The sequence below is a fragment of the Macrobrachium rosenbergii genome, chromosome 56 (genome assembly GCF_040412425.1).
Source record: "Macrobrachium rosenbergii isolate ZJJX-2024 chromosome 56, ASM4041242v1, whole genome shotgun sequence".
NCBI lineage: Eukaryota > Metazoa > Arthropoda > Malacostraca > Decapoda > Palaemonidae > Macrobrachium > Macrobrachium rosenbergii.
This window is the reverse complement of record NC_089796.1, coordinates 16,677,428-16,705,253: the sequence shown is the minus strand read 5'-3', so window position 1 is coordinate 16,705,253 and position 27,826 is coordinate 16,677,428. Positions and strand designations below refer to the sequence as shown.

The window sequence follows — 27,826 nt, the reverse complement described above, 5'->3', positions numbered from 1 at the left end:
TTCATCAAACAATGTCTTTATTTAAATGTCACAATATAAAAGTTCTTAGAGAGATAAAACTATGAGATTACATACCTTTTCATTCATTCCATAGCATATCAATGATCATTACAACTAACATGGCAACCAAACCCTGATCACTCTTCCAGGTTTTATTACATGGAATTCTATATGCCTAAAAATTATCAATGTGGTTTCCCTAATAAATAGAAGATATAATGTTATATCACCAAATATATACAACCTTAAAGCAATATCACATGACCACAGCAAATACTGTATAAAGTCAAAATTGGCCATCTCTGTAACAAGACTGTCTTACACACACTCCCAACACAATAAAAATGTCCAACAGTTTTATAACATCCTAAAAACTCATTCAGGGTATCTAAAGATTCAGATGATCACTGTAAATATCTTAAATACATGAGCATTCACATAAAAAAGGAATAAGTACTGACACCCAAGCCTTCTGCTTGTCTGCAATTTCAGAGAAGTTTGTATTGCAGATAAAACCCAGTCACAAAAATCCCAAACACATGACATCAACCTTTACAAAAATTCACAAGCAATTCAATACTTACCCAAAACATGATTTAATAGCCTCTTGATTACTATGAATTATATATACATTATGACTCAAACACACTGGCACTAGAGGAGAAATGCCATCCAATCACACATGTTGCAGGTGCTGAGCACATTTGTCCCTTGGGTGTCAGTTGTTGGAGTGAAAGACATTTTACCAGCGCATGTCTGGCCGTGTTGGGAAACTGTATTCTCCAAACTTGACTTTACCTACAAGAATGGAAACAAAATTATAAATTTAAATCATTATTACAAGAAACTTGGTGAAAATTCAAATTTTGTTTAAATATATGCCCCATTAAGATGGTCCATGTCATAGTTCAAAAAATAAATCTAGTTCTGAAAAATATCTTCAGTTTAGGATCCTTTACATATCTTACATATATGATGCAGCAAAAGAAGCCATACATTTTAAGAATTTTAACTAGTTCATCAATATAGACTCATTATTATGTCAACATACTTCAAACAACAAACAAGGTCAAGATGAGGTGCAAGTCTGAGGGAATTTATACCAAAACTAAGAAATATATAGCAATTCAGGAGACAAACAGATATGAAATGGACTGACATGAGGTAAGATCGAAATTACTGTGTCAAAATGTTTACTCCTACAATACTTAATTTTTGCTTAAATTGTAAAATTCAATGTGTTCAAAGGAATTAATACTTACTGTGCTAAGTGTTACATTGGCTCCCTGCAATGCTAAACCACAACTGCATGTTAGTACACTTGACCCAGCTGTTGATGTAGTTTTTAAAGTGGGATTTGAAAAGGTATTACTTTCTCCTGCAGCAGACTCTTTTAAGACTTGAACCTGAGGAATAAAATGTTTGAAGTCTTGTGAAATTTAATACTTATATAAAAGTCTACTTTTATAATAATGTATGCCAATCCCCATTATACTACTGACCACTTCCAACAGCATAATGTTTGCCCCCTATAAGGATATCCTGCTTGCATGGTACCTCGTGTAACAATCTGTAGATGGTACTAAAAATTCCTTGCAGTATCCTTTCAAACCCAGTTGCATTACTCTCTACATTTCACTTCCTTCCAATTCTATTCAGTCTCTTCTCACTTAACTGTGTAACTTTTATCATTATTATTCTTAATAATAAACGGTCTGACCAGATCACAGAGTTCACATTCTTAGTCTACCGTCTTCAACCTAACCATTTTTTATTTCTAATTCGACTTAAAAATTTTTTTGCCCAGGCCCTTTCAGAGTCCATCAGTGTGAGTCAGTGGGCTTCTTAATCTTTTATAATAATAATAATTATAATAATAATCCTCTCCAGCAGTACTACCTTGCCTTGTGCAGAGCACAGCTGAAGGTGCTGAAGGTTCTTTGTACCCTCCAAATGGCCAAGATGCATGATTTTTGCCTTTCACTCTTATCCACTCTCTTTCATCTCTGTCCACTTTCTATTCGATTTCTTTTGCTTTACATTACTCTTAAGAACCAATCCTATGTACCAGTCTTATGAGTCTACATATGTGACCCATGGTTATGCTGCTTTATGATGATAATAACTTTAAAGCCCTTATATTTCACTGATATCTTATATATGCACTGACAACTTCTAACACGACATTCCAAATTCATGGCTACAATATAGTACAGTCCAGGAATTTATGAAATACAATCATTATTGCAATACCAAACATAAGGTTGGTTGTCTCTAAATTCAATATATGCCAAGACATAGTAAAAATGCTGGAAAATTATAAAGCATATACAATAAGATCATCTTCTCCATCCCCAACAATCCCTATGCTAAGACATCAACTGCCTTAATATGCCTTCTCCAGTAATCTCTATGTTAAAAACCTCAAAGTTCTACTCTCATCACTCTTTCTTCCTAACTCGTCCTTACCACATGCCCAAGCACTCTCAACTTCGACAGTCTTATTATATCAGCAGTCTTTACCACTCCCACTATCAATTTCTTCCTTTTGCAGCCTCTCACACAAGAAGATCCTCAAAATCCAGCTCAGCATTTTCATTTGTTTGCTCTTTCATTCTTAATGCCCATGTTCCTGAACCGTAAATCATCCTTGGTCTAAGTACAGGACAACAGATCTTTATTTTCACTTTATTTGGCATTCTTTTGTATCACACTACCCTTGCCATCTCCCCCCATTTCCCCCCAAGCTGCTTTTATCCTGCTTTCAACCTTAGTTTCACACTTTCCCTCCTCACTTACAGTAGATCCTAATTGCTTAAAATTGCCTATATCAAATCTAGGCCTCTTTTTATCTTGTATAAAAACCAATTCCCTCCCTGCTTGGTATACACCATTACCTCATTTTCACCCACGTTCACCTTCACACCAACCCAATCAAGAGATTCCTACCACTCTCTTACCTTTCTTTGCAAATCTTCTTCAGTCTGCCATTATCACCCGATCACCTGCATTTAACAATTCCAATAGATTTTCATTTCTAATCCTTTCACTCAATATATCCAAAACCAACACAAACAGAAATGGGCTAAGTGCAAATAACATAAAATACAGGAAAGTGAAGCATAATTATACCACAGAATGGACAAAGGAAGAATATCAAGCAGGAAAAGACTAAAGCAATGTAAAGTAAAACCACTTCATTAACACTTAACAATATACAGTACAAAGAAACCAAAAAAACCACAAGAAAAAGAGAGGCAGATAAAATGCTAAGAAAATATGAGGACCAGGACTTAGGACAAGGTAGTGACAATAATAACATGATATTAGGTGTAAAAGAATGGAGGAATAACTTTAGTTGGAATATCATACTACATAATTAGTGTGCTGAAGTCGATGGAAAGACTGAGATAAAGCTATCTAACATTTACTGAACACAAACCCATTGGGAAAGCTCCATGAGAGCTAAGAATGTTAGTCCAGTGGTCTTGTTAAACTATTTTCCCAATAAAAATATCTAAGTGAGGCTGTTTTACCTACAAACCATGAATCACAGAATGGACACTTGGTAGGTGAATGGCTTATCAATAAAAGGTAAGATAGTGTCATCTACACCACTTAGTAATCTACTCCAGATTTCTGTTTAAAGTCAAGCAGCTGCCATCTTTTGCATAAAATACCCAATCTTCACTTATTACAATTTCAGCAATAAAAAATTTAATACTGCATCTGACCAATTAAGCTACAGTACTAGGTTAGCCTCAACCCATACACTGCATAACCAAGGAATACTCAATCTATTTAGGCTAGAGTGTTATTAGCTTAGACTTAAAAAACCCACAGGCAAAGAACTCCAGCTCTTTCAATAAAACAGTCATGACATACATAAACTTAAGCACTGATTTTTAAAAGTGATTCCCTTTGTAGCTTTAATCAGTACGGGACACCAGCTATTCTACAGTATTTACCATATATAATACTTCAGTAGATTCCATGAGCTGTCTTGCTACTTCTTCATTACTTGAAGCATCTTAATTTCTTTGTGTTATGAAAATGTTCCTAAACTTGTTAAATCATTATTTGCTTAACAGAAGTGCTTCCTTCTAGCTGCTATCAGATGCATTATTGTTGCCAGTATTATTACTGATGTGCTCATGCTGTCAAAACCAACAGGAACATAAGAGAGGGTTGAGATGTCAAGTCCTGACCTTAGGGTTGGACCAAGGAACCTTTATTCTGCATGCTACTAATGTTAAACGAAAAAGTCATGGTTTTTTTTATACTGCAAGAATTTTGTTTACATTACATATCTCTCAAGCAAAAGCAGGCATAACCACTGCAAGTGGCTGTGTTTGCTAGGCCGTATAGCACATGTTTTTATATGCAATTCATTTTCAACTGTATGGAATTGCTGTATATTATAAGTTATGGTAGATGGCTCCAGGATATTAGGTAGGCTATACATAAATCGTTATTACTTAGGCTGATTGAATTACTTATTTGGGGGCAGGTTCCCCAGCTGTCTGTTAAGTTAAGTTGAGGTGCCACTTTTTGCTGAATTTTTAACAAATACATTATAAAGAAGAGTTGTTGATGGACACTAGAGCGACTACAGGAATGTGATTTCTGGAGTTCCTCAGGGTAGCATTCTTAGCACCACTTTTTAACATATACAACATGATATGCATTGGGTTGGCCTACAAAATAAACATGGTGCTTATGCAGACGATGCTACCAGATTTGCATTAATCACACCTCCCAATTAAAGAGGTGTGGTTCCTGAATCTCTGAACTGAGTTCTAGTAGAAATTAGTGCAAAGTGCAAGTCAGGGGGTATTAGGTTATACCATGCCAAACTCAAAGTATGATCATTAGTAGGTACATGACATTGGATCTAATCATGATTTTCGTTCTCTCAGTTTCTTTAACTACAGTATACATAACCTGTTTACAATTCTACAAGTCATCCTTCACTGTAAATTATATTTTAAAAATACCTTGTCTAGCTCTTCAACTGTGGAGAGAACTAGTATACTGTATTGTTTTGAAAGTCTCAAGATTTGTGAGTTCTTGCCTTTCTCAAGGAAATGTATTTAATCTTTTATTCTAACATACCTTTAATATTTTCCCCAAGTTTGGTCTTTAGCAGCTGACTCACATCTTAAACTTCTGGATGAAAACTTAAGTTCCATTAAATTTCTTATTCCTGATTGTACTGTAAATCTCTCACATAGGTGTTTGATTAGCTTACTGTGCATAAAATTTTTGCATAATTTTGATCAGAATTATCTCTTCCATTCTCTTTCTCCCAGACTACTTCATCACCCATAGAACCCTAGATATGCTATTAATTGTAACAGTCTTGCCTTTTCTTCTGTGAGATTCAATACCAAACAGTTATCTGAAAGTTTTTTCCAGCTATGAGCAAATGTTTGTATATGTGGCTACCTACTGTCTTATTCAAATCTCCATCAAAATACTCAGAAAACATTATTGATTCATAAGCATTTAAAGCAAAAAGCTTACACTGCAATGCTACTGATAAATTATGCTGATAATTTCACAATGAATCTACTCAAGATGACAAAAGAATAAAGAAGGATTAGAAAAAGTGCAAAATATCACACTGACAAAAGTGTATCACACAAACACAAAATGATAAAAAAAAAATAGGTTTGATGAAAAGGTGTTTACTCATCTGCATAATCAGAATATAAGGGTGAAAATAGGGGGAGGGATATTTGAAGTACACTACAAGTAACCCAACAATAAACCACGAGTAACTGAATTAAATGTGTAAGTATATATTTAGTAGGAGAGGTCCCGATGTATTTGCAGACATCATGCAGTGGAAGCAAATTCCTTTTTATCCTCCTGGAAAATGAAAAGAAAAGGACTACCTACAAAGAAAACTCCTCCAAAATTTGCTACCTGACAAACAGGACAGATAACGTCTTCAGACTGGTGAGACGCAACCTGTTTTGCTAAGGCTGCTGCATCATAGTTAAGAATCTCGTTTAGAAGCCTTTCCTCTGGAATAACAGGAAAAATGCATACATAAATACAGTAATACCCTTCAACAAACCAATTTTACATAGGATTGTAACATTAGCAAAAACTATATTTATACTGTACTGTATTTATCTAAGCCTCGACTATACATCCAAACTTGTAAAAAAAGTGCAGGATATTAAAGCTATATTCTAAGCTTTGATCACAGCTTAAAATCAATTAGCCTTGGGCAAATTTCAAAAACAGAATCAAGGGAAACAATCAAGAAGCTCGATCCCTTCTGGTCCTTGTTTATCATCAATGTATACTTCATTAACAGAGCCACTTCCTCATACCTTCAGATATTAGCTCTTGTTGTATCTCCTCCATCAATGCAAATATGGCAGATTGGTCTTCTCCTTCTGCCATGCATACGTCATTGGATGTTGACCACATCCTGAAATTTTTGTTATCAATTTCTATTTATAAATGTGCAGTTAAATAAAACAAACAATGAATACATGTACAGTATAATCAATAAAAAATGTTTCAATGGAGTAATGAAAAAAAGGCTATGAGGAAGATAGGACTTTCAAAGAAATAATCAAGAATAAAGTATAAAAAATTTTAAACATGCTCTCAAGTTTCAAGTGATTTACCATGCCAATGAAGTATACTAGCACATAATCTTACAAGTTTGAAATAAGATGAACCACATAGAAAAGCAGTGCTGTATTCGCTATGGAACAAGAAGGGTAACGAGAAGATTGTCACATGTCACCGAGCCTCCATTCGAAACAAGGACAGCACAACTTATGAAATGCTCACAAAAGGGAACTCAAATGGCATTCAGAGGTTGAGCAAGACTATACTGCAGTGCACTGAAATTGGTCTCAGCAAAACTGCAACAGCAATATTGGCAAGACAAAAATCAGTTAGACTGAATGATTGGGGAAGTCAGGCTTAAAAGAATGGAAGGACAAATGTTAAGTACAACAGAAGTGGCAAGCCCCATTTGCTGTTTTATTTTACATCATAATCTTAATTTTTTTGATATTCCTTTTCTGCATCTGCATTAAAAACATGGAATCCTAATAAGAATTACTCAAGATATGTTTAAATACTCAAGAAATGTTTAAGTCCTCATGTGATTTAAATCTATAGTAAATTTTATAGGCTGCCAATCTCGAACCAAACATCATTAAATTTTTACCTCAAGATATTCCCTCTATGGGAGTTAACTCTACTATTTTCTGTCTTGCACAGGTTCCGCCTGAATTCACATCTAACATAAGTTCACTTTTGTCTCCTTTTTCCCTAATTTTCTGGCACTTTCTACTTGTCTTCTTCCAGGGACTTCATATCTACTGTTTTTCTGACTACCTGCACCTCACCCCTTTTTATCACATGCCCAGACCACCTTAATTTGTGTTGATTTTATGGTTTATGAAAAAACAGCAAGACCGAAGAAAGGCAGTGGAACCTCAATCTATGAGATTTCAGTGTATGTACTTTCCAGCTGTTGAACATCAGATGATTCAACAACTTCCTAATTTGTAATAGAGCACAATCATCCCACTACACTCCAGTCATGAATCTTGGCACTGTGTAGTCACATCTCTGCAAACTCTCTTCCAACTCCTCTTTCAGTGTCTATCTCTTCCAACTCCTCTTTCAGTGTCTATGTCTAAGCTACATAAGGTAGTACGGGCCTTACAAATTTCTGCTCACTTGCCTAATGAGGTACGCTTATTCACCAGCAGTCTGGCAACCTCTTTCTAATTCATTCAGGCTGGTGCTACTCTATCTTACTACTTCTTTCAAGTCCTGACCTTCCACCAAAGCCTGATGATCCCCCTCCTCTTCGCTACTTGCTCTTCTTACCTCTTACGAGACCAAAAATACTTTATTCCATTTTTATTTTGAAATCTCAAGCTTCTCTTATGATACCAAATGTTATATTCAGTATATAGTATGGTATCAGATCCACCCTCAAACATCTACAGCATTCACATAACCATTCTTCTGGGTACTTTATAATTTGCTTCTATCAGTTACCAAAAGTTTTTTTTTTTAAACTGAATTTCCAAAATTCCATCCTTTAAACTTATTAACATATTAACATTCTCTTCCTCAGATTCTGCTGCTAATTTCAAGTCACGTATATACAGCAGTCCCAAGGACCTACCTTTTTGCACTCCTTGGTAGTTTCTACAATTACTATAATAAACATGTTACAATCTCTGTTGGTCCTTCTGTAATGTAAACATCCTCCAGAATGTATTTATTCTCTTTATTCCTTAGATTTTCAAAATATCTCATTTTCCATTTCTTTAGCCAACCGTAATTTCTCCCTTTTCATTTTAAAAAATCAGTATTTTGCCTCTTTCACATATTTTCCATCTCCCTCCCACTTAGCTATCCCAAACATTTAACTTCTTCCCTCTCCCATGTTCTGATTCGGGTTTCGTTCTTCCAAATAATCGTTGGCTCTGACCCTACATGGTAGGTTTCCTATCTTTGTCCTTGTATACTCTTCCACCATATTCCCCACTTGTCTCCTGCCGGAGCTTGAAAGCTCTTTTTTTTTTTCTCTCTCTCTTTCTTTCCTTTGTATGTCCTGTTTCCACCATCAAGTCTCTAAACAGTATTTTTATTCTCCAAAGTCACACTACATAGTATTTCAGTTGCCTTTTGTATGCCTTCTCATAGCAGTTTTGACCTCCCACATTTTTATACTCTACTTTTTGATACTTTTTTTTCTTTCTGCTCTCCTCTCACTTCTTTGTTTTCAGTTTAATGTTTTAGTTTCTTTTAATGTGTCTTTCTTCATCTCATTTTCTGCATCCCACTTGTAAACTACTAAACAATGGTTTAGTAACCACCATTCCAGTTCATATGCAGAGGTAGAAGTAAATAGCAAACTATGACAAGGCTAGCTTGAGAGACAGTGATAGACACATTTTCACACAGACAGACAATCTCCTTTCAAGTATAGATATGCATGAAGGGAGGAGTTGGAGGGGTTGCAGTAATGTGGTAAGTATGACAAACACACTGATGACAGTCTGAGAGAGAGAGAGAGAGAGAGAGAGAGAGAGAGAGAGAGAGAGAGAGAGAGAGAGAGAGAGAGAGAGAGAGAGAGAGAGAGAGAGAGAGAGAGAGAGATATGGATACCCTCCCTTCATACATATCTAAGCATGAAGATATACCTTTGTACCAAGTTTACCCGAGATACCCTCAACTGTATAGGCATTGCAGTGACAAAGGTGTGTATGACAGACAGCCGACAGCAGTCCATGTGTTAGGCATATCTCACCTGGTATAACAGTGCACTCCTTGTCTTTGATGTCAAGCAGAATCATAACTAATGGTCTACTCTTATAGTTGCAAAGCTAAATGCACTATGACTTGGACATGAGATGAGAATGACTAAGTTGAATGATGCTGCTTCCATTTTCTATACATAAACATCAACTACACATACTGTATGCAATTAGACTGAAAAAGAAATGAGAAAATTTCTTCAAAGCCCTTTATATTGTTAAACTTTCATACTTTTAAAAACCTACTCAAAACAAATGTTGACACTCTAGAAACCAGCTGCTGACACTACACAGCTTGACTTCTCTGCCATGTACAGTACACGAACAATGTAAATATAAAAAAAATCCTATCCTGAGCTTCTGTGTAAAAATGAGCATTCATGCACCACACTTGGAAACACTTATCACAAAATCTAAAACAAACTTCAAAGGACAAACATTTAGTGATGAGCTACTTGAAAAAAAGGCATACTGAGAGTACTGCTAAATCAATACATGTCCCCTACCAGCCCCGACTTCTAAGAACATTTATATTAATGAAACTGAAGAAGTCACCATTCCTGTTCATGCAGAGGTAGTAGTATTAGTAGTAGTAGTAAATAGCAAATATGAATGAAATCCCTCCAACTGTATCTGAGGAGCTACTATGACAAAGCAAGCTCGAGACACAGTGATAGACACATTATCACAAACACAGACCATCTCCCTTCAAGTATATATATGCATGAAGGGAGGAGTTGGAGGGGTTGCAGCAACGTGGTAAGCATGACAGACACCCTGATGACAGTCAGAGAGAGAGAGAGAGAGAGAGAGAGAGAGAGAGAGAGAGAGAGAAGTGGATACCCACCCTTCATGCATATCTAAGCACAAAGATCTACCTTTGTACCAAGTTTACCTGAGATACCCTAACTGTAAAGGTACTCCAGTGACAAGGTATATATGACAGACCAACTGACAGACATACAGGCCAATGGTCTCCCTTCATGAACATCTATGCATAATGATCTACATTTGTACCAAGTTTGACAGAAATTCTATGAGCTGCAAAGCTGCAACAAGGCAAGTGTGGCAAACATATTAACTGATGATAGACAATCTTACTTCATACACTTCTGTGCATTATGAGTATAATCCCTTTAACCACATATATGTAATAGGAGTTACAATGACAGGGTATGCAGGACAAACTCACAGACAGATGAACAAAGTTCCTTCTTAGTCTATTTTTGCAACCATGTAGTAGTTAAGAAGACTGGGTAATGGTGACACACGTCAAAAGAAAGACAAGATAGTTAGATGGACCAAAGAAGACATACAGATGACCTCCCTTCATGGATATCTTGCCATGATGGTCTACCTTTGGACTAAGTTGACTGAAATAGCATATCCTTCACTGTGAACTGGACCAGTCATTACACTTGATAACAAAGTAGTTAACTGGTGGAGATGGGAGGCAGGTAGTGGAACACCCCTGGCTTACCTTCCATAATTACTCACTTGTCCTTCAGCCGTGGAGTGTAAGCAGGGTGGTCAAGGAGGCTTCAAGTATATAAAAGGTTCTTGTTTGTATACCTACGAAAAATACAAATTACTGTACTATTAAAATGTTATTTGTTCCAAAGGATATACAACCCTTTGCCTTTCATAAAGGAAATTTACCCATAATGTGGAGGGTTAGTTCCACCAAATGACAGGAGCTGAGAACCACTACAGAACTGCTATGCTCCTTGTTGCCTTGCAAACAGGGGATGCCATGACTCCTTTAACCTTCTACCTATCTGTTGACATGGTTGCCCAGAGTAGTATGACCCTGGCCCAGAGTACCCTGCATTACAGAAGGGTACAGGCAGTCCCCAGTTATCGGCGGCCTTGGTTATCAGCGATCTGGTTTTATGGCGCTTGGCTAGTGACAACGGCAATTGGATTTTAGGTGCTGATATGTGCTGATCTCCGGTTATTGGCACCAATCCCCACTTAACAGTGGTGCCAATAAGCGCTATTATCGCCGATTTTCGGTTACTGTCATGCCATTAGGAATGGAACCCCCGCCAATAACCCGGGACTGCCTGTACTCATGTACGGAAAAATTTTTTAAGAACCAAGACATCTTGTATGAGACTTCATGTCTGAAGGCAATTTAACTCTGGCTATTACCAAGTAATGGGTTCAGAATAGGGTCTACCAAAGAGGGAGATGCATCCTAGCAACTCATGCCAGACCCGGATGCTCGACCTGTACTCACCTTATCTTGTCCAACTCCAGTGTGTACTTCAGCCTTCATGCTGCCCTTAAAAGAAGGGTAAGAATGGAAGGGAACTCTAGTCACTACACAATCAAACCTCCAAACTTATACTGTACTAGGCTTTTGATATTCAGATGAGACACTGTCTTGCCTGCATGGAGCTTGGGTGTTTACACAACCTGTTGGGCAGCTACTACAGGTCCTACGAGGAAGGTGGTCAGAGAATTGTGGGTGATGCTGCACACGCAGAATTAAGTAAAGGTTGTATGTCTACGCTAGACACCTGCCCTCACTACAAAAAAGCCCAAGCTGAAATCAAGATTAACAACCAGGTAAACACCTAAGGGGCTATCACCAAGCCAAAGTATAACACTTTGAACAAGCATATGATCCCATTGCAGTCAAAGCAGTGGTGATTCCCAGAGCTCTAATAGATGGATACTCAAAAATATGCATCCCTCAAGTTTATCAAAGCATGAAGTTACCCGCTGATCTTTCACAGGTGAAAGGTCAATCAGTGGTCCCCAACCTTCAGTGGCCTTCTCCACAGGAAGACAGAAGCTCTAAAACTTTCATGGTATTTTTCCCCATCGCCACTTCCACCTCTGCTGGCAAGGCTAGAGACATCTGACTCCAGAATATAAAATTGCAAAATTCTGTGCACCTGAGAGGGGGAATGAATGCTCTTACACAAAAGCCTGTACCAGTTCATGACCCAAGGCTCTGCTCCCTGCTCCTGCTAAATGGACCAATGGCAAGACAGGCAAGCCCATACTTGTAGCAGCACAGAAGGGGGATCACCATCCTCAGAGACCCACTCCCTTCTTCCCTTCCCCACCTTTCTTAGAGGAAGAAGGCTGGGCTATTTGTTTGGGTTTTGAAAGAGCAAGCTTCTTCATCACTCCCAAACAATGAAGGGTTCACTGAACCTACAGGATTAGCTGCAGCTAACTTCAAACTTGAATGTCCAAATGCCCTGTGGCTGATTAAGGAGTCCCAGGAATCCAAACTCCTAAGCTCAACTGCCACCTTCATGCTACCCTTAGGAAAGAAGAGCAACAGGCCCCACACCAAACTTTCCTCAGCGAGAGGGTACTCTTATGAGAAACCTGCCTACTGGAAGAGAAGGAAAATCATGTCTCACCTTCAAAGAATCAGATTCACTCACTAGTTGAAACTCTGGTGGGGTAGGAAGGAAAAGTGCTTTACCTCTGGACACCAGCAACCTTCCAAAACTCCTTGTCACAAGACAAGATACCTGTCGCAGCAAAATCTATCATGTTCAACCTTAGGTTGAGCCATGAGACAGCATGGAAAGAAGCCATGGAAGCAGACTCCATGGCTTTTGCCTCTGGAGCAAAGAACAAAAGACCCTCCTTAAGAAGTCTCTCCAAGGGAAGGTCATTCATCAGTCTGCTATAAACTGACTTTTTCAAGTCTGTTACCTGGTAATGGATGTCAACCCATCCATTTAATTACTCACAGATGACAGATATAAGCCACAACAATCCACAGGGGATGGCCACTTACAGTGTTTTTTTTTTTTTTTGTGTGTGTGTGTGTATTTTACTCTTCACCTGATTCCTTCAGTCTCTTCTCACCAAACTGTCCAACTTTCTACCATTTTTCTTCCCATCATTTACCTTTCAGGTCTGTTTGTGAGAGTGTAAAATTTTGACTTACACTCTCACAAACAGGCCTGTTTCATTTCTAAGTCTGTATATAGTAATTCAATCAATATTTCTGTGCATCTTAAAGAACATCTTGCTGAACAATTTTATCACAGCATACAAGATCTAAATCATGCAACATTTCAATCTATATTTCTGTGCATCTCTAAGAACAGTCTTATCACAACATCCATGTTTGCAGCAACTCTGTAAATGCTGTTTTTCTACCAACACCTATACAGTTCCAAGATGATTATAATTTTGCTACTGTACAGCTGCAATTAATGTGATTCAAGTACTTTTTCAGGCTAAACTATCACTGCCTTTTAAATGAACCAACACAGATTCTCTATAAAGCAAAAAATTAATAAAACTCTAAACATACAATTATATAAATGTTCTAAAGGAACAACTAAGAATCAAATGCTGAAAAAAAATTTTTCCTTCAAAACTGTAGCAAGAGCAATACTAATGTTACCCCAGTTACTGGAGCATCTGCAGTATACTTCATTAACATGCAAAATGGGACACTTTATAAAGTAAACATCAACTGAGAACACAATGAACTCTAGAGAACGACAAATCAATTTTTGGTAATTAGAGTTTTGCTGAGTTAGTAGCTTATTATTTGAAGGGTCTATACTATCAAAGGCAATGTACTGATCAACACAAACACTCCAAACAAAAACAATTAACTTGACTAATTCATCTCACTTCTGTGCTGTTACTACAACTATTACCTTACTACTGCAAAACCAGATAATTTGCTACTCATGCATATGCATGGATTAGAAAATTAAGGAATCATCTAAGGATCTGTTAATTTGTCAAGATATGTGATAAAAAATGTCCTACTTAGAATTCAGTAATCCATTTGAATTGTTCATGGCTGTCCACTCCACTTCCATAATATCTTGTGCCATTTTTGTCTTAGTTATGCTGTCAACGGTCAGTTCTCCAGCCGAGCGAAATCGATCCACCAGCTGTGACCGGCTGGCCCTCAAACGTTCCATGCACCTCTAAAAAGACAAACATGACGTTCATATTGTTTTAATGTTTGTAATATAAAAACTACAATAAATTTTACATGAGAGTAACACTTTCATACATTAAGGTATTAACATATTTATCAGCCACCCACATCCCTCCTTTCCACTTTGTTCTCCATGACTGAGGAGACCATCGGCACTGCTGTATGTGGTAGTGAGTAACTGTGCATGCCACATTCAATTGTCCTTTGTCTATTGGTGACCAAATAATAATTTTTTCAAACCTTTTCAAATGTCCAGAACATTTTCAAACCATTTTCGTTTTCTGAAAAATGTTGGATAAGCTAATTAGAGAGGAAAAGTCACACGGTGGGTGACTCACCTAGATACACCGTCCTCCATATTTAATATTTTTATTTTCTCCTTTCTTATTTTTATATTCAAGGCAGCTTGTTTTGCCTTGCAAACAGTGCTGTACTGGCTCCAACATGTAGACATGTGTACTGCAGGTATATTTAGTGTTTCAAGGGATCTTGTCATACACTCTGCTAATGATATATTGTGCTTACTGCTGCCTAATTTACTTAATTTTCTTTGTTAATTTTACATGATGAAACATCCAATGGAGGATCTGCCAATGGAAGGACCACTGCAACACGAGGCTCCCCCTCCTTTGCAACGGAAAATGAAGCTAAGGCAGCAGCAAATGCAGCAGCAGCACACTCAGATGGTGGTAACTCCTGCTTCTCCTCCTTCAGGTTGCCAAGGAATGCCACGAATGATGGACTACCTGGAATATTCAGTGTAGGCCATATCTTCTGCAGGAATTCCAATGACCATGTTTTAGGGTACCTACAACATCACAGTATGACGAGAGAGGAGGTGAGGCAGCTGCTGAAGGAGCAACGCCACAAGCAGCTACCTCATCCTCAGAAAAGAGGGGATGGACAGACCTCTCATCCCTAGTACTACCCCTCCTAGAAGACATAGCACTACTATGTAGTAAGAAAGGGACAAAAGAGGGTGGGAGAAAGGAACTAAAAGGACTCAATGGCTTTATCAAGGGAGTATTACTTCCTACCCCCATGAAGTAGCTGGCAAATGCCTCCTATCCTTCTTCCTATCCTTACTAAGCTTCTTCTGCTGCAGAGAAGACCAACCAGCAAACTCCTTACAAGGGGAAGAACAAATACGTACAAGTTGTCCCCCTACAAAAAGAACAATACAATACTGTACTTAAGGGGGTCTACCAATAGGGGAGACATGAAGTGCCCACAAGTATGCCTATGTCCCTCGTAACATCGCTGGCCATGTTTTTTCCATTATGCAAAAAACAAGAAAAATGGTAAAACACAAAAAAGCAATCAAGCAAAGAAGGGTAACAGGTAGACAACAAGCATAGCACATCTGCTATGCCTGGAGGCTAAAGAAAAAATGGCTGATGATGTAAAGTGAATGAGGGTTATTCCCCGACTCACCACCATCTAAACCAATTTATTACCTTATTACAAGTTCAGCGACTGCTCCAGCTTGTGCTGAAGGATACTTCTATTAAAAAAAAGCAACTGTTTGTATTTCTGTAGGCAAATTAAAATACTACCCAAAATTTCATGTTCCCATTCATGAAAAAGACCAGAAGGCTGATGACTTCTGTAAACTACATGATCTGGAACAGATGCCAAAACACAAGGGGCCAGAGCACAATTGAGAAGTGTCTGGATAAACTTCATAGATAGCTGTCTCCTCTTAGACAATCTGGAAGGAGGAAAGCTGGAGATGGCTCTACCCTGGCCCCTCTTCTCTGCTAGCCATCCAGCAATATCACTGAAGGCTTTCACAGCAGAAGAAGAAAGCACTAACTTGGGCAGTCTTGAAGCATCAGACAACTGTGACTCCATCAGAAAGGCAGAAGCGGGTGAAGAAGACACTGCAGGTGAAAAGAAACTCAGGAAGGTAGCAAGAAGATACCTTAACAGAGATGCATAAGCCGAAGGTCGAGCATCTTGAGCAAGAACCTCCTCCTCCTCGTCTAAGGATAGAGGAGACATAGCCAAGTCAGGAGGCTGGGGGCCGACAGAGCCTTCTTGAGTAGGCTCAAAATACTGTCAAGCTTGCTCTGGATAGGATCCACAACAGTGGGCACTTGTGTACTAGAAGCAGGTACAGCTTGAAGTAACTGAATGAGAAACACCCACAGCAGTCGGGGTCGAAGCGCCGACAGCAGAAGCAAGACGATCAGTGGAAGGAGGGCGCGGGGGCGCCGATGGGAGCTCTGTCCCTCCTGGACAATCATGAACTACTGAACAATCGGATAATGACGGGCGCTCAGGCGCTCCATGGTGCTCGAGAGAAGATGGGTGCTCTGACACTGAAGGGCGAATGGGAGCTAATGAGCGCTTAGACCTTTCAAGTGCTCAGATAAAACCAGGCATTCGGCACCCAAGGGAGCTTCAGAGACTGCAGGGTGGTCGGGGGTGTTAGAGGACGCTCAGAAGACATTCTATACAAAGAAAAGTGCTTTGAAGCTGTACTCTGAGTCTCCACCAAGGGAGGAACAGAAGGACAATGCTCCGGGCTGTCCCAGTGGCTGCAAGACGGACAAGGATTGAGTGCATTTTCCTTGAATTTCTTACACGGCACTGGAGGAGAATGCAACACATCATATGCACATCTTTTCAAAGGACTCGATTCATCCACAAAGCGCCATTGACGTCTGGGAGAAGACTCATCAGAATTTGATGGAAGACGGTGCGCATCCAAGGATATGCCTTTCCAGTGGTACTTGGCTGCAACCTGGGATTCAGCAACAGGTCCAACCAAGGGGGTAACTACCCATGGGGACCCCACCAACCTCCTTTAGGCTACCAGTTTGACTCCTCCCAGGTTTAGGAGAGTATGTTATTGACCTTTGCTTAGGAGAATCGGCAGTATGGGCAGCTACCTCCTCCACCAACATTTCACTAGCAACTAGGCGCTATCGGGCACTCCACCGACACTACATTAGCACTAGGCGCTACTGGGAGCTCCAAATCACTATTACTGTCCATAAGGACCTTAACAGATGAGGCTAACTGAGTGATAAATTCGACAATCAACTCGAATCTTTTATCAATTTTACACTTAAGGCTGGCAATTGGGTTGGGTTCGGAAGTGAGAGAGCTGGGTAAAGGAGCGGGTTGCACAAGAGAACTGGGAATGGGATCAACAGAAATTACAGAAACGTCAATCTCGATGTTAGCATTATCATTTTCAAGATCATTAGGAGATTCCTGGCTAGCTAAAGACTTTTTAATCTGTCTAGCAGTCGCCTTCCTCTTCTTATCCCTAGCCTGTCTATTTAAATGAAATCTCAAAGTCTTCCATCTCTTACTGTCCCAGTCGGTACATTCATCACATCTTAAATCTACTGAACAAACCTGTCCTCTACAGTCTGTGCAGATAGTGTGAGAATCTTAAGATTCTTTAGTCAACCATGTATTACATGTAGCCTTTGCTGCAATACCTAAAGCTAGTCAAACTTGAGTCTGACATTAGGCAAACAAGTCAACTAAAGTCACAATCCATAAATAAAGTCTAAATTCAATTAACCAAGTGGTCAAAATAATGAATAAACAGTCTAACTCTATCTAGGAATGCCAAAAGTTTATCAAGGGAAGAATACTTCACCAAAATGATGAATTCCAAAATCAAAGCTGCTGCCAAAGCTGGTGTACAGCCACTGGCCAGCAGAAACAACTTGAGCTCTTTTTCTAGTTGTTCCTCTCTTACCCCCAAAGTGGGCAGGGTAAGTCAGCTAAACAAAATAGCGCGACCTGTGAATTTCAAGATTTTAGCTCCTGAGCGAGTGAAACTAATATCAATGAAATTACTTGGTAAGTTACTTATATAAAACACATGTGTAAGCAACCCTGAACATAAATATGGGGAGGCCACTTATTTGCTCAGTTCTCTAACCATCCGCAGAGAAAGAGTAAGTTCCCATCAGAAACAGAGTGTGATGAGTTTTACTGTATTATATGTATAGGTGTTTATCCAAAAATTACTGATAGAGATAGGACTTAACTTTTTTTTCAACAACTGATACAGATGTCAGATTAATCTATATTTATAATGCTATAATTTTTCCAAAGGAAAACAATTGTGCATAATAATGGCTGAAAGTGGCAGCATCATTAGTGTAGGTCTTGAATATTTCACTGAAATCTATAAGTAAAATCCAAAGACAATCATAACAGACAAAAAAAAATATGCTGCAGTTTCAATTACTTTAGTCAAACAACTATAGCAGATTGATTCTGCTGCCAATTACCTCCAGACCATTGCCGGTTGATGCCATGATTGCTAAAGAGAACTAAGTAACAAAAAAAAAAACAAAAATTGTATCATTAGTGGTAAAGGTTTGCCTGCACAGGTCTGCTTGTGCAGCCAGACCTACACAGGTATACATGAACATGAGTGGCGGCCCTAAGAAAGACACGGCTCTAATCACATTTTATCCTTGTTTTCAAAGATTACACTACAACAAGCAATCCCTGAGGCAAAGAATCAGTATTTCTAAGATAGTCTAATTTCACATGGTCCTGGACATCACCATCATGGTAGATACAGCATATGGTATTTAAACATTTTTCCACATAAATGAACATGACATTTTTATAATAAAATAAAGTTTTATCCATGCTTACCAAATAATTACATAGCTATAGTTTTCTACTCGTCAGCAGCTGGAATTTTGAAATTCACTGTAGCACTACTTTTGTTTTGGCTAGGCGACTGACCCCACCCACTTTCGGGGTAAGAGAGGAACCAGCTCAGCAAATGAGTTCAATATGTTTATGCCTTTCTATCCATGCGAGGGGAGGAGGGAGGGCTTTGATCATGTAATTACTTGATATGTATATATAAAACTTGCTTTGATCAAGCAATTACTTGGTACATACATATAAAACTTTATTTTATTATAAAAATGTCATTTTTATGTAAGCAACTTACTAAGTACTGTAATTACACAGCTGAATCCCACATTGCAGGAGGTGGGATGCATGGACTTATCTATTCCAATCCATTAATAATTGTAATGTAAAAAGAAAAGACATTGCTAGCATTGGTAAAATGCTTGCTGGTTCCTTACCTGTTGAGAGAGCTGCTGCAGGAAAGTACTGCCTCTGGACAGAGCTCATCTCAACCTGTAGAGGTGTAGCGGTACAGCCAGGGATCGCCTGCTATATCACTGGGATTCTTTGCAGTGAAGGAGTATCCAACTGCACACAAAGAATTAAAAATGTTGCCCCTGCCCAGGGTTCAGTACCAAATGATAAAACCAAAGAAGAAACGATGCAGTCGCCTAATGCCAACAATTAAAAACCACTACTCGACCATTAAAAGATAGACCGGTGGGCACTCCAAGCAGATAGTAACCTCAGGCTCCCCTACAACTCTAAACCCTTAATCAAGGTGAAAAACCAAAGGAAAAGGAATACTTCCTACACTCTTCTCCCAACACCATGCCAGCAACCGAAATTGGACCCAAGGTATTGCAATTTTCATAAACAGTTTTAATTTCCAAAACATTGTCTGGATAATAGCAGAAACACATCCGCCTTAATCCATGAATGAGCCTCGAGGATTAGATACCTTGAAAAAATGCCAGGGCATTGTTTGAGAGAGGGCGAGAGGGGTTCTTGACTGGGCACAAAAAGTTGTTCGAAACACCGTCAACCTTTTCTGTTCTTAAGAAATAGTATTTTAATGCCCTTACAGGGCAAAGAGTCCTTTCTTCCTCTTCAGGACCTAGAATGTCTATCAGACTCTTCATAACAAAGGAGCAAGGCCAGGGGTTGGAAGGGGCCACTTACGTCCAGAACTGGCCTCCAGCCCCCCGAGGCCTTGGGGACCACAAACAGCAGATTGTAGAACCCCAAAGAGAAGGTGTCCTCGACCAATTCCATGGCTTCTATCTCAAGGAGTGATGTCACTTCTTGGGAAAGGGCGGAAAAACCTCTCGGAGCCTACTGAGTAGGCCATCAATATCACAGGAGTGCTGGTTAAAGGAGGCTTCCGCAGGAAAGGGATAGAATAACCCTCTCTCAATGCTTCGACACTCCAGGTTTCTGCTCCTCTCGCTTCCCAACGTTCCCAAAATTGGAGGTGTCTTGCTCCCACAGGAGTGTGGAGGACGAGATTCTCACCTGCGTACAGGTGGCTTATTGGATTACTTCTTGATTGCCCAAGGGGTGATTGGGTGCTTGCGCAAGGTCTAAGGAAACCTCTTTGTCTACCCCTACCACAAAAAGGCTGAGGTTGAACTGGGGAAACTGTCCTTGAACTAAGCACAGGAGTCTCTCTAAGACGTCTTACAGACTGAGTGAGGAGGTCCTGAGTAGACTTTTTCTGTCGATCAGAAGCAATCTGCAGAACTGTTGCTTGTGAGAACAGGTGTTTCTGATCAAGCGGAGAAAAGTGGAGCACGGACTACTGCGAAACAGTTACCCCTCGGGCAATCAAGAAGTCCTCCAATAAGCCACCTGTCATGAAGTGAGAATCTAAATCCTCCACAATCCTGTAGAACAAGACTCCTCAATTTGGGAGCCTTAGGAAGCGAGGAGGGGCAGAAACCTGGAGTGTTGAAGTGTTGAGAGAGGGTTATTCTATCCCTTTCTCTGGAGGGAAGCCTCATTTAATCAACACTCCTGTGATATTATTCTCAGTGAGCCCACAAGTGTCATCACTTCTCGAGAAAGAAGCCATTGAATTGGTCAAGGACACCTTCTCTTCGGGGTTCTGCAATCTGCTGTTTGTGGTCCCCAAGGCCTCGGGGGCTGGAAGCCAGTTCTGGACGTGAGTGCCCTGAATTTGTATGTCCAGAAAACCAGGTTCAAAATGGAACACCAAACCTCCTTTTTCTTTAGAATACCCATTGCAAATAGGGAGGACAATTCCAGAGAACCATCCCTTATGCCCTTATCAAGGCAGGAGATGACACCCAAAAAGTCCGAATACAGTAGTAGTCTTCCGGAACATGAGGACAATCCTTCACCTTACGAGCAAGACTCCTACTGCCCAGTCTAGGAAACTAAGCACTTCGAAGACTTTGAAGAGATGTTTGATTAAGTGGTCCAGTTCCGACGTTGTGAAAAGGATCTTCACCGAATTAAACACCGACCTTTGGGAAGTCTATCAACCCTGAGAAGTCTCCCTGGGAGGAGGCAGAAGCTCCCAAGGAAGGAACCTCTCCAGTTGCGTAAAATAAATACCTCCTCTGAGACAATCTAAATAGAGGGTAGCTACAGGAGGCTCTTCCCTGCTCTCTCATCTCGAGAGCCAACTCTCTACCTCATGTAGAGCTTTCCTAGTTGAAGAGGACAATACCATTTTGGGAAGGCTCATAGAGTTAACCATTTGATTGTCCATCAAGTAAGTTGAAGCCGGAGACGCCAGGAGCCACAGGCAAGAAAAAATCTGGGAAGGTCGCTAACCTTAGCAAGGAGGCATACGCAGTAGGAGGGATGACAGGATCCACATCTTCTTCCTCTGAAGAAATGGGAGACAGCTCCGCAAGAGGTTGAGGAGTCAAAGGGGTTTTCTTGATTGAACCCAAAATATTATCCAATTGGCATTGAATCAACTGAAAAGAAGGATCCACTACTGAGGGAGCCTGCTGTGTTGCAGTTAGAGCCGTGGCTGACAGCGATAACGCAACTGCAGGAGCAGGCGCTGGATGCATTGAAGAAGAGACAGGGAGAACTGGCGCCCCAGGAAGCTCAGCAGCCAGTGGGTGCTTGGGAGCTGAAATAAGCTCGGGTGCAAACAGTCTCTCCTGCATCAAGATGCGGTCAGGCGCTAAACAGGCACTCAGAGGCCAATTGGCGCTGGGGAGCTAACGGGAGCTCAGGAGCCAACTGACACTCAGCAGCCAACGGGCGCTCGGTAAGGACCAACATTCTGCAACAACACGTTCAGGAACCAAGGGGAGCTCTGGCGCCAATGGGTGCTTTGGCGCCACACCAAAGATAGCTTCCCAGAAGACAATAAAGATTTGGTCACCGCTGAGTGTTCCAGAGCAAGACAGAGCTTATGAGCTTGGGGAGGCTGAGCATTCCAAAACTAAGGATGAGCTCTCAGCAGAAGACAAGGTACTTGATGAAGAAGAGTGCTTACGAGCAGGAGCACACTTAGCCAATGAAATCTGCCCCACCAACTCCGGGTGATCCTGGGAGAAGCGTTCCGGACTGTCCCAAAAACTACAAGACAAGAGCTGATCTTGAGTAGGCTCTTTAAACCTTTTAACAGGCACTGGAGGAGACTGAGACACTTCCTTTGCACGTCTCTTCAAAGGACAAGATTCACCTTTGAAATGCCATTGGCACCTACGACTAGATACAATACACTTGATGAAAGACGGTCCACTTCCATCAAATACCTTTCTAGCGGCAGTCTGTCGTAACCTGGGACGTGACAACAGGTCCAACTGAGGGGGTGACTGCCTCTGGGCAGACCCACCACCTCTTTAGGCTGGTTTGGTCCCAGGTTTAGAGGTTGCCGGGACAGCTTTGCCTAGGAAAATTGGCGGGGACCTCCTCCACCTGACAGCACTTTAACATAGCTTGCCATTAAGAGGGCTTTACTAGAAACCCCTAACTGTTCCATTGTGTTCACTAATAACCCAAATTTAAGGTTAACTCTCAACTCAAGGCTGGCAATGGGGTCGGGATTAGGCGTAAGGGAGCCAGGGTGAGGAGTGGTTGGTACAGACTGAGAGGTGGGATTAGGTGGAATAATAAGACACAAAATCAGAAATATCATCATTAACAGACATAGCAGAGACCTGACTAGCTACTGTAATGTCTTTTTACTACTACCTCTAGAAGCTGCCTTCCTCTTCTCGTCTCTGCCTAATTTAGTCAAATGATTATTCAAAGTTTCCACATTTTAACATCCCATGAAACACATGCATCACAAGTCAAGTCAGGAGAACTTATCTGACCCTACAATTTGTGCAGTGTGTGTCGAGTCATAACAGGCTTTAGTTTTTCTAGTATTGTAGCAAAGGCTACAATACCTAAAACTCTGGGAACCAGAATTGGACACAGCTGACAAGTCACAAGTCAACAAGCCTAACACTAAAGTTTAAGTGCAGAAAACAGTCAAATTTGGTAATTCTGTCAAAAAAAAAAAAAAAAAAAACGACACTCTAATTGTGCCGAAAAGGCTACCAAAAATGTAAATACTTCACCAATTGTTATCAAATAAGATCAACTGAGACGAGAAAAAATTCCAAAAAACTGCTGCTGCTAATGACTGTATCCACAGCCATCAGCTGGCAGAAACATATTGAACTCATTTGCTGAGCTGGTTCCTCTCTTGCCCCAAAAGTGGGCAGGGTCAGTCGCATAGCCAAAACAAATGTAGAGCAACAGCAAATTTCAAAATTCTAGCTGCCGATGAGTAGAAAACTATAGCTATGTAATTACTTGGTAAGTTGCTTATATAAAACACGTTTTTCTCAATGCCTGTCTTTTGTTTTATGCACATCTGACCATTGTCACTGGTGCAAATTATGGTTTCCCAAGACCTCTATAATACATACATCTGTATAACTAGAAAGACCTTTGCATAAAACAAGTGAACTGCAACAACAAGAATGGTCTAGCACGCATAAATCACAAGATAAGCAGTTGGAAAAATGCGAGGTTCATGTCTTTAATAAATGTCACAGAACACATAACAGCACAAAAGAAAAATGTGAAAAAGCCACCTAGAGTATAAGGATGCATCTTAACTTTACCTTCCATAACCTAATCTAACATTGAGCACAGGTTCTATTTAAGCAGGAGTTTCATATCTCCTGAAGCCTCCAATTCTAACTTGATCTAGAATGCCATTAATCATGAACAGGAATTGCAGGGTTACATACTAACCCAACCTTGTAAACTGATACCTATGTAGCTGGGGAAGTAAATCTAACTCTGGAGGTATCTGGAGGGTATATGGCCTCTGAGAAACTGCAACAGACTTGATTCTGCATATAAAACCTATCAACAAACTCGCAACAGACTTGATTCTGCATATAAAACCTATCAACAAACTTCCCACACTTGCACTGGCAGTTTCTACATACAGGCAGGCACCGATAAATCCGGTAATTCCACAGAAGACATCATTTATTACTAAAATTTTTTGACTCAGCATTATTGAAATGGGTGTATATACTGCAGTACAGGTGAGATAATTTGAGGAATTTTGTGAGGTAATTTGAGAAATTTACCATCTTTCATTTATGTTTTTGTGTTCATCCCCCAGGGGCAGCTACTAAACACAGCATCCTGTAGAGCTTTTCAGTAGAATTACTATCCCAATTCCTTACTAATGCAGAATTCAACATCATGTTCAATCGAACGATGGTCATTTTTATGTTCTTTCCATAAAGCATAGGCTATGAGGGACAACTGGATAAGTAATGTCCTGATCAATAAACATACAAAGACTTGCATTGTATTCCAAGTCCATCGATGATGTTTTTAACCTCATTACTTCTTGGACACTGGGATGTGCTGGTCACTTACAGCTCATAAGTAACCTTTTCTTATTTTATTGTTACGTTACAGTTAGGCAACTTTTTAACTAATAAAAACTTCACAACCACTTCTCGTGAAGGTCCCAGATGCATTCTAGCTCCTCTCAATTTCCATACCAAATACACAGTATTCAATCTTACAATGGCCACATCTTTAGAAGTGCTGATGAAGACCATAAAAAGCAATATATCTTAAATGCAGAACATAGCCTAGCATCTCCCTGTAGCCTAACTCCAAACCTTAAGGTACAGATATGCCAGCTATGACCTGGTGAGCAAGGTTAGGTGGGGGTGAATTTATTTCACTTTTCTGATTTATGGCAGTCTACATTAGGTTAGGTTATGGATAGTTAAGATTTAGATATATCACCATATTTGGTCCTTCTTTATAATGTACTTTTTTATGTACACAGATAGGCAAAAATGTTACAGCCTATTTTTAGAATTGGTTAACAAAAAAAATAAGTGATTTGCACCAAACATAATGGTCAGAGGAACATATGCAGAGTGAGGGGTCAGGGCTACTGTAGGCCTAGTAAGCATTTCTGAGGAAATATGATTTACCCAGACTTAATTTTGCCTAACCTACCCAAGGCCACCATGCCTTACCCTGGCCAGGGGAGCTTTGAGGGCCAATTGAGAGTGACGAACACAGGTTCTGCCGACAAAAACCTAACCTTTCCTAGAATGCCGTATACTCACCTAACCAGACCTTACCTTCCTAACCTGCTTAGGGTGCCATGCCCTAACTTGGCAGGAAGGGCACTGCACCCCTCGGACCCCATCCCCACAAGTAGGCTAACACTAAACATCAGAAGCATAGGCTAGACTGAGCTTCCACTTGGAGGTCATGTTAGAGCCTGGTCTGACTGTCCTGCAAACCACCAAGAAAGCTTTCTCCTGGACACCATCCCCTGACATGGGACTGAAAAAGCCTGTAATTCAAAGCTATAGTTCCGCGGTGAGCTAGACTATGGCAATTAGCGTTTTCCTGTTATTTTACTTGCTTTACAAGTATTTAAAGTAATATTTTGTCGGTCGGCTGTAACTAAACTGTAATTGACCTCTGAAGACTACACGACGACGGGGTAGATCTAAGGATGTTTACTGGTTACAATTTTGCCACATTAGCTATGGAGGGGGATGGGGGGCTCGCCACAGAATGCCAGCTTAGATCTACCAAAAAGCTATTATTCTATGGTTCAGTCACTGGTAGAGCTAAGTAGTAGCTCCACGGCAGCAATTTCCTTCTAACTTGACTTTTTCTACAGTTTTTGGTTGCTAATTATGGATTTACCTAATTTTTGTCGACGAATGTAATTAACCTGTAATTAACCCTGAAGTCCATCCAACAAGGGGTTTCCACATGCAATCTTCAGACAGAGCAATGGGTACATCTGTTTTGGAACAGTTCGTCCGTCCGCAAGTGCAATAATTTGTTAACGTATGGGTACCAGCCACCCGGGGCCAGTACTAAATTGCAATGGGGACATTCCATTTGGCCGACAACAAACAAATGCACTGCCAGTATCAAAGGCCTAAAAGTGTAGAAAAAAATCAGTTTCCAAAGTAAAAACAGGTACAGAGCTAATACTTAGAATTACCCAGTCACTTACAGTCAAGTTCAGTCACTTGGTTTCAGCTCTCCACCACCTTAAGGTGCTCAGGCGACCATCAGCCAGGTTCCCCCAACCCCCCCAGTGCAGCAGCAACTAATGCCAATGCATTAACCACTAAGCTAGGGAGTGGCCAGCTATATAATCATAGGAAAAAACTGCACCTCTTAGGTTAAGCCTGATATCTTGCACATACGACGCAGGAAGACGTTTCAAAGAATGTCCAAAAAATTACAGGTGACCTTAACAAAAAACAACGGATTTTACCAGCATCCGACATCTGATAGTAGTGAATTCTTTACCAGCAATAACCTTACAGTAAATATTATTTGTTAACCAGCATCAATTCTCCTACTGTGAGGTTTGCCATACATGCGTATCTAGTCTAGTACATAGCCCATAGACTCCATGGAATCCTTCGTTATGTAATTCAACTTAATGAGGTTACTAGGCTATGGCCACTTTAGCCATTTCTGACTATCAGGACCTTCCCTTCGTCAGGGTATCCTAACCCTGTTCCTTGGCCTAACGTAAGCGGATTAGTCTAGGGTACAGCTTACCTGTCGATAAGCTTCCTTCCACGGTGGAGCTCGCCCTCTCGCGTTTTTATAGAGTTTCTTGTGCATCATCCTTTTCTCCAATAAATTCTTTGGGCTAGACTCCATGACAGTGCGCGCAGTTGCTAAATAAACAAACAATATTTACAGTGACATTCGAGCTTATCTCTTCTTCCTTCGTCTGAGAGCTATCTCTTTCGAAGCCAGCTAATTTCCGCTAGCGAATAAACGGATCGTTTAAAATACTCTTTAAAATAGGGGAAATAAAATTTACTTTATTTTATCTCTTACGATAAATATTTTAAGATTCCAAATATACGCAACTCCTTTTCTCTGTGAAAAGATGAATTGCGACTGGTTTAAATGATTTTAAATGATTTCTGATTGAGAATGATAGAAATCTGTTTGCTAGCTCTCGTATATGATAGGTTCCACCAAAATCCCAGTTACCTTCACGCGTTTGTATTTCCATGAAAGATTTGGCTGATACGGGTCTCACTTTAAATAAAATTGAGGTTACGATAGATTGAGACTAAATGGCTGGACCTAATATCTTCACGCCCAAGTATCCCTTAGTTTTGATAACGAGGATATGTTGGCAAATGGCTCGTTAATTTCACGATTATTTCTGTCATGCTACTTGTCGGTATGCCTTGCTTTCTGCTTTATGGAGTAAAGCTGATGGGGTCTTTTCCTCTTAATGTGTTCCCTAGGTGAGAGTCAAGACCTATTTCTGAAGAGGAGCAACAACAGTTTCTCTATGGTTCTCTGTGTCTTTTGGGAAACTTTCAAGGATTTCCCTTCTGTTCTATCTTTCGGAGACAATTTCTTCATAGACCTGTTTACACATGATTTTCTCACC

The 27,826-nt window shown here is 40.0% G+C and overlaps 1 protein-coding gene across 2 annotated transcripts; it reads right to left on the bottom strand.

The window, feature by feature from the left end:
• Nucleotides 1–27,434, bottom strand: LOC136836402 (RPA-interacting protein A-like). 2 transcript variants are annotated; one of them, XM_067100597.1, is made up of 6 exons: nt 26,968–27,434; nt 14,085–14,248; nt 6,348–6,448; nt 5,905–6,032; nt 1,263–1,406; nt 1–798 (listed from the first exon to the last, which is right to left on the bottom strand). In XM_067100597.1, exons 1-6 carry the CDS (start codon nt 27,070–27,072, stop codon nt 655–657), a joined length of 786 nt encoding a protein of 261 aa, XP_066956698.1. In that variant the 5' UTR covers nt 27,073–27,434; the 3' UTR covers nt 1–654. The 2 variants fall into 2 exon arrangements, with proteins under 2 accessions (XP_066956698.1, XP_066956699.1); XM_067100598.1 differs by having other exon boundaries at nt 5,932–6,032; nt 26,968–27,196.
• Nucleotides 27,435–27,826: the final 392 nt, after the last annotated feature.

What these genes read in the sequence shown, in the direction of transcription:
- LOC136836402 (XM_067100597.1), bottom strand. Translation starts at nt 27,072, where the DNA reads ATGGAGTCTAGCCCAAAGAATTTATTGGAGAAAAGGATGATGCACAAG. An exon ending in AATGGATTACTGAATTCTAA is followed by an intron (nt 6,449 to 14,084) that starts GTAGGACATTTT and finishes CAAAAATTTCAG; the next exon opens with GATGTGGTCAACATCCAATG. An exon ending in ACAAGAGCTAATATCTGAAG is followed by an intron (nt 6,033 to 6,347) that starts GTATGAGGAAGT and finishes CTGTTATTCCAG; the next exon opens with AGGAAAGGCTTCTAAACGAG.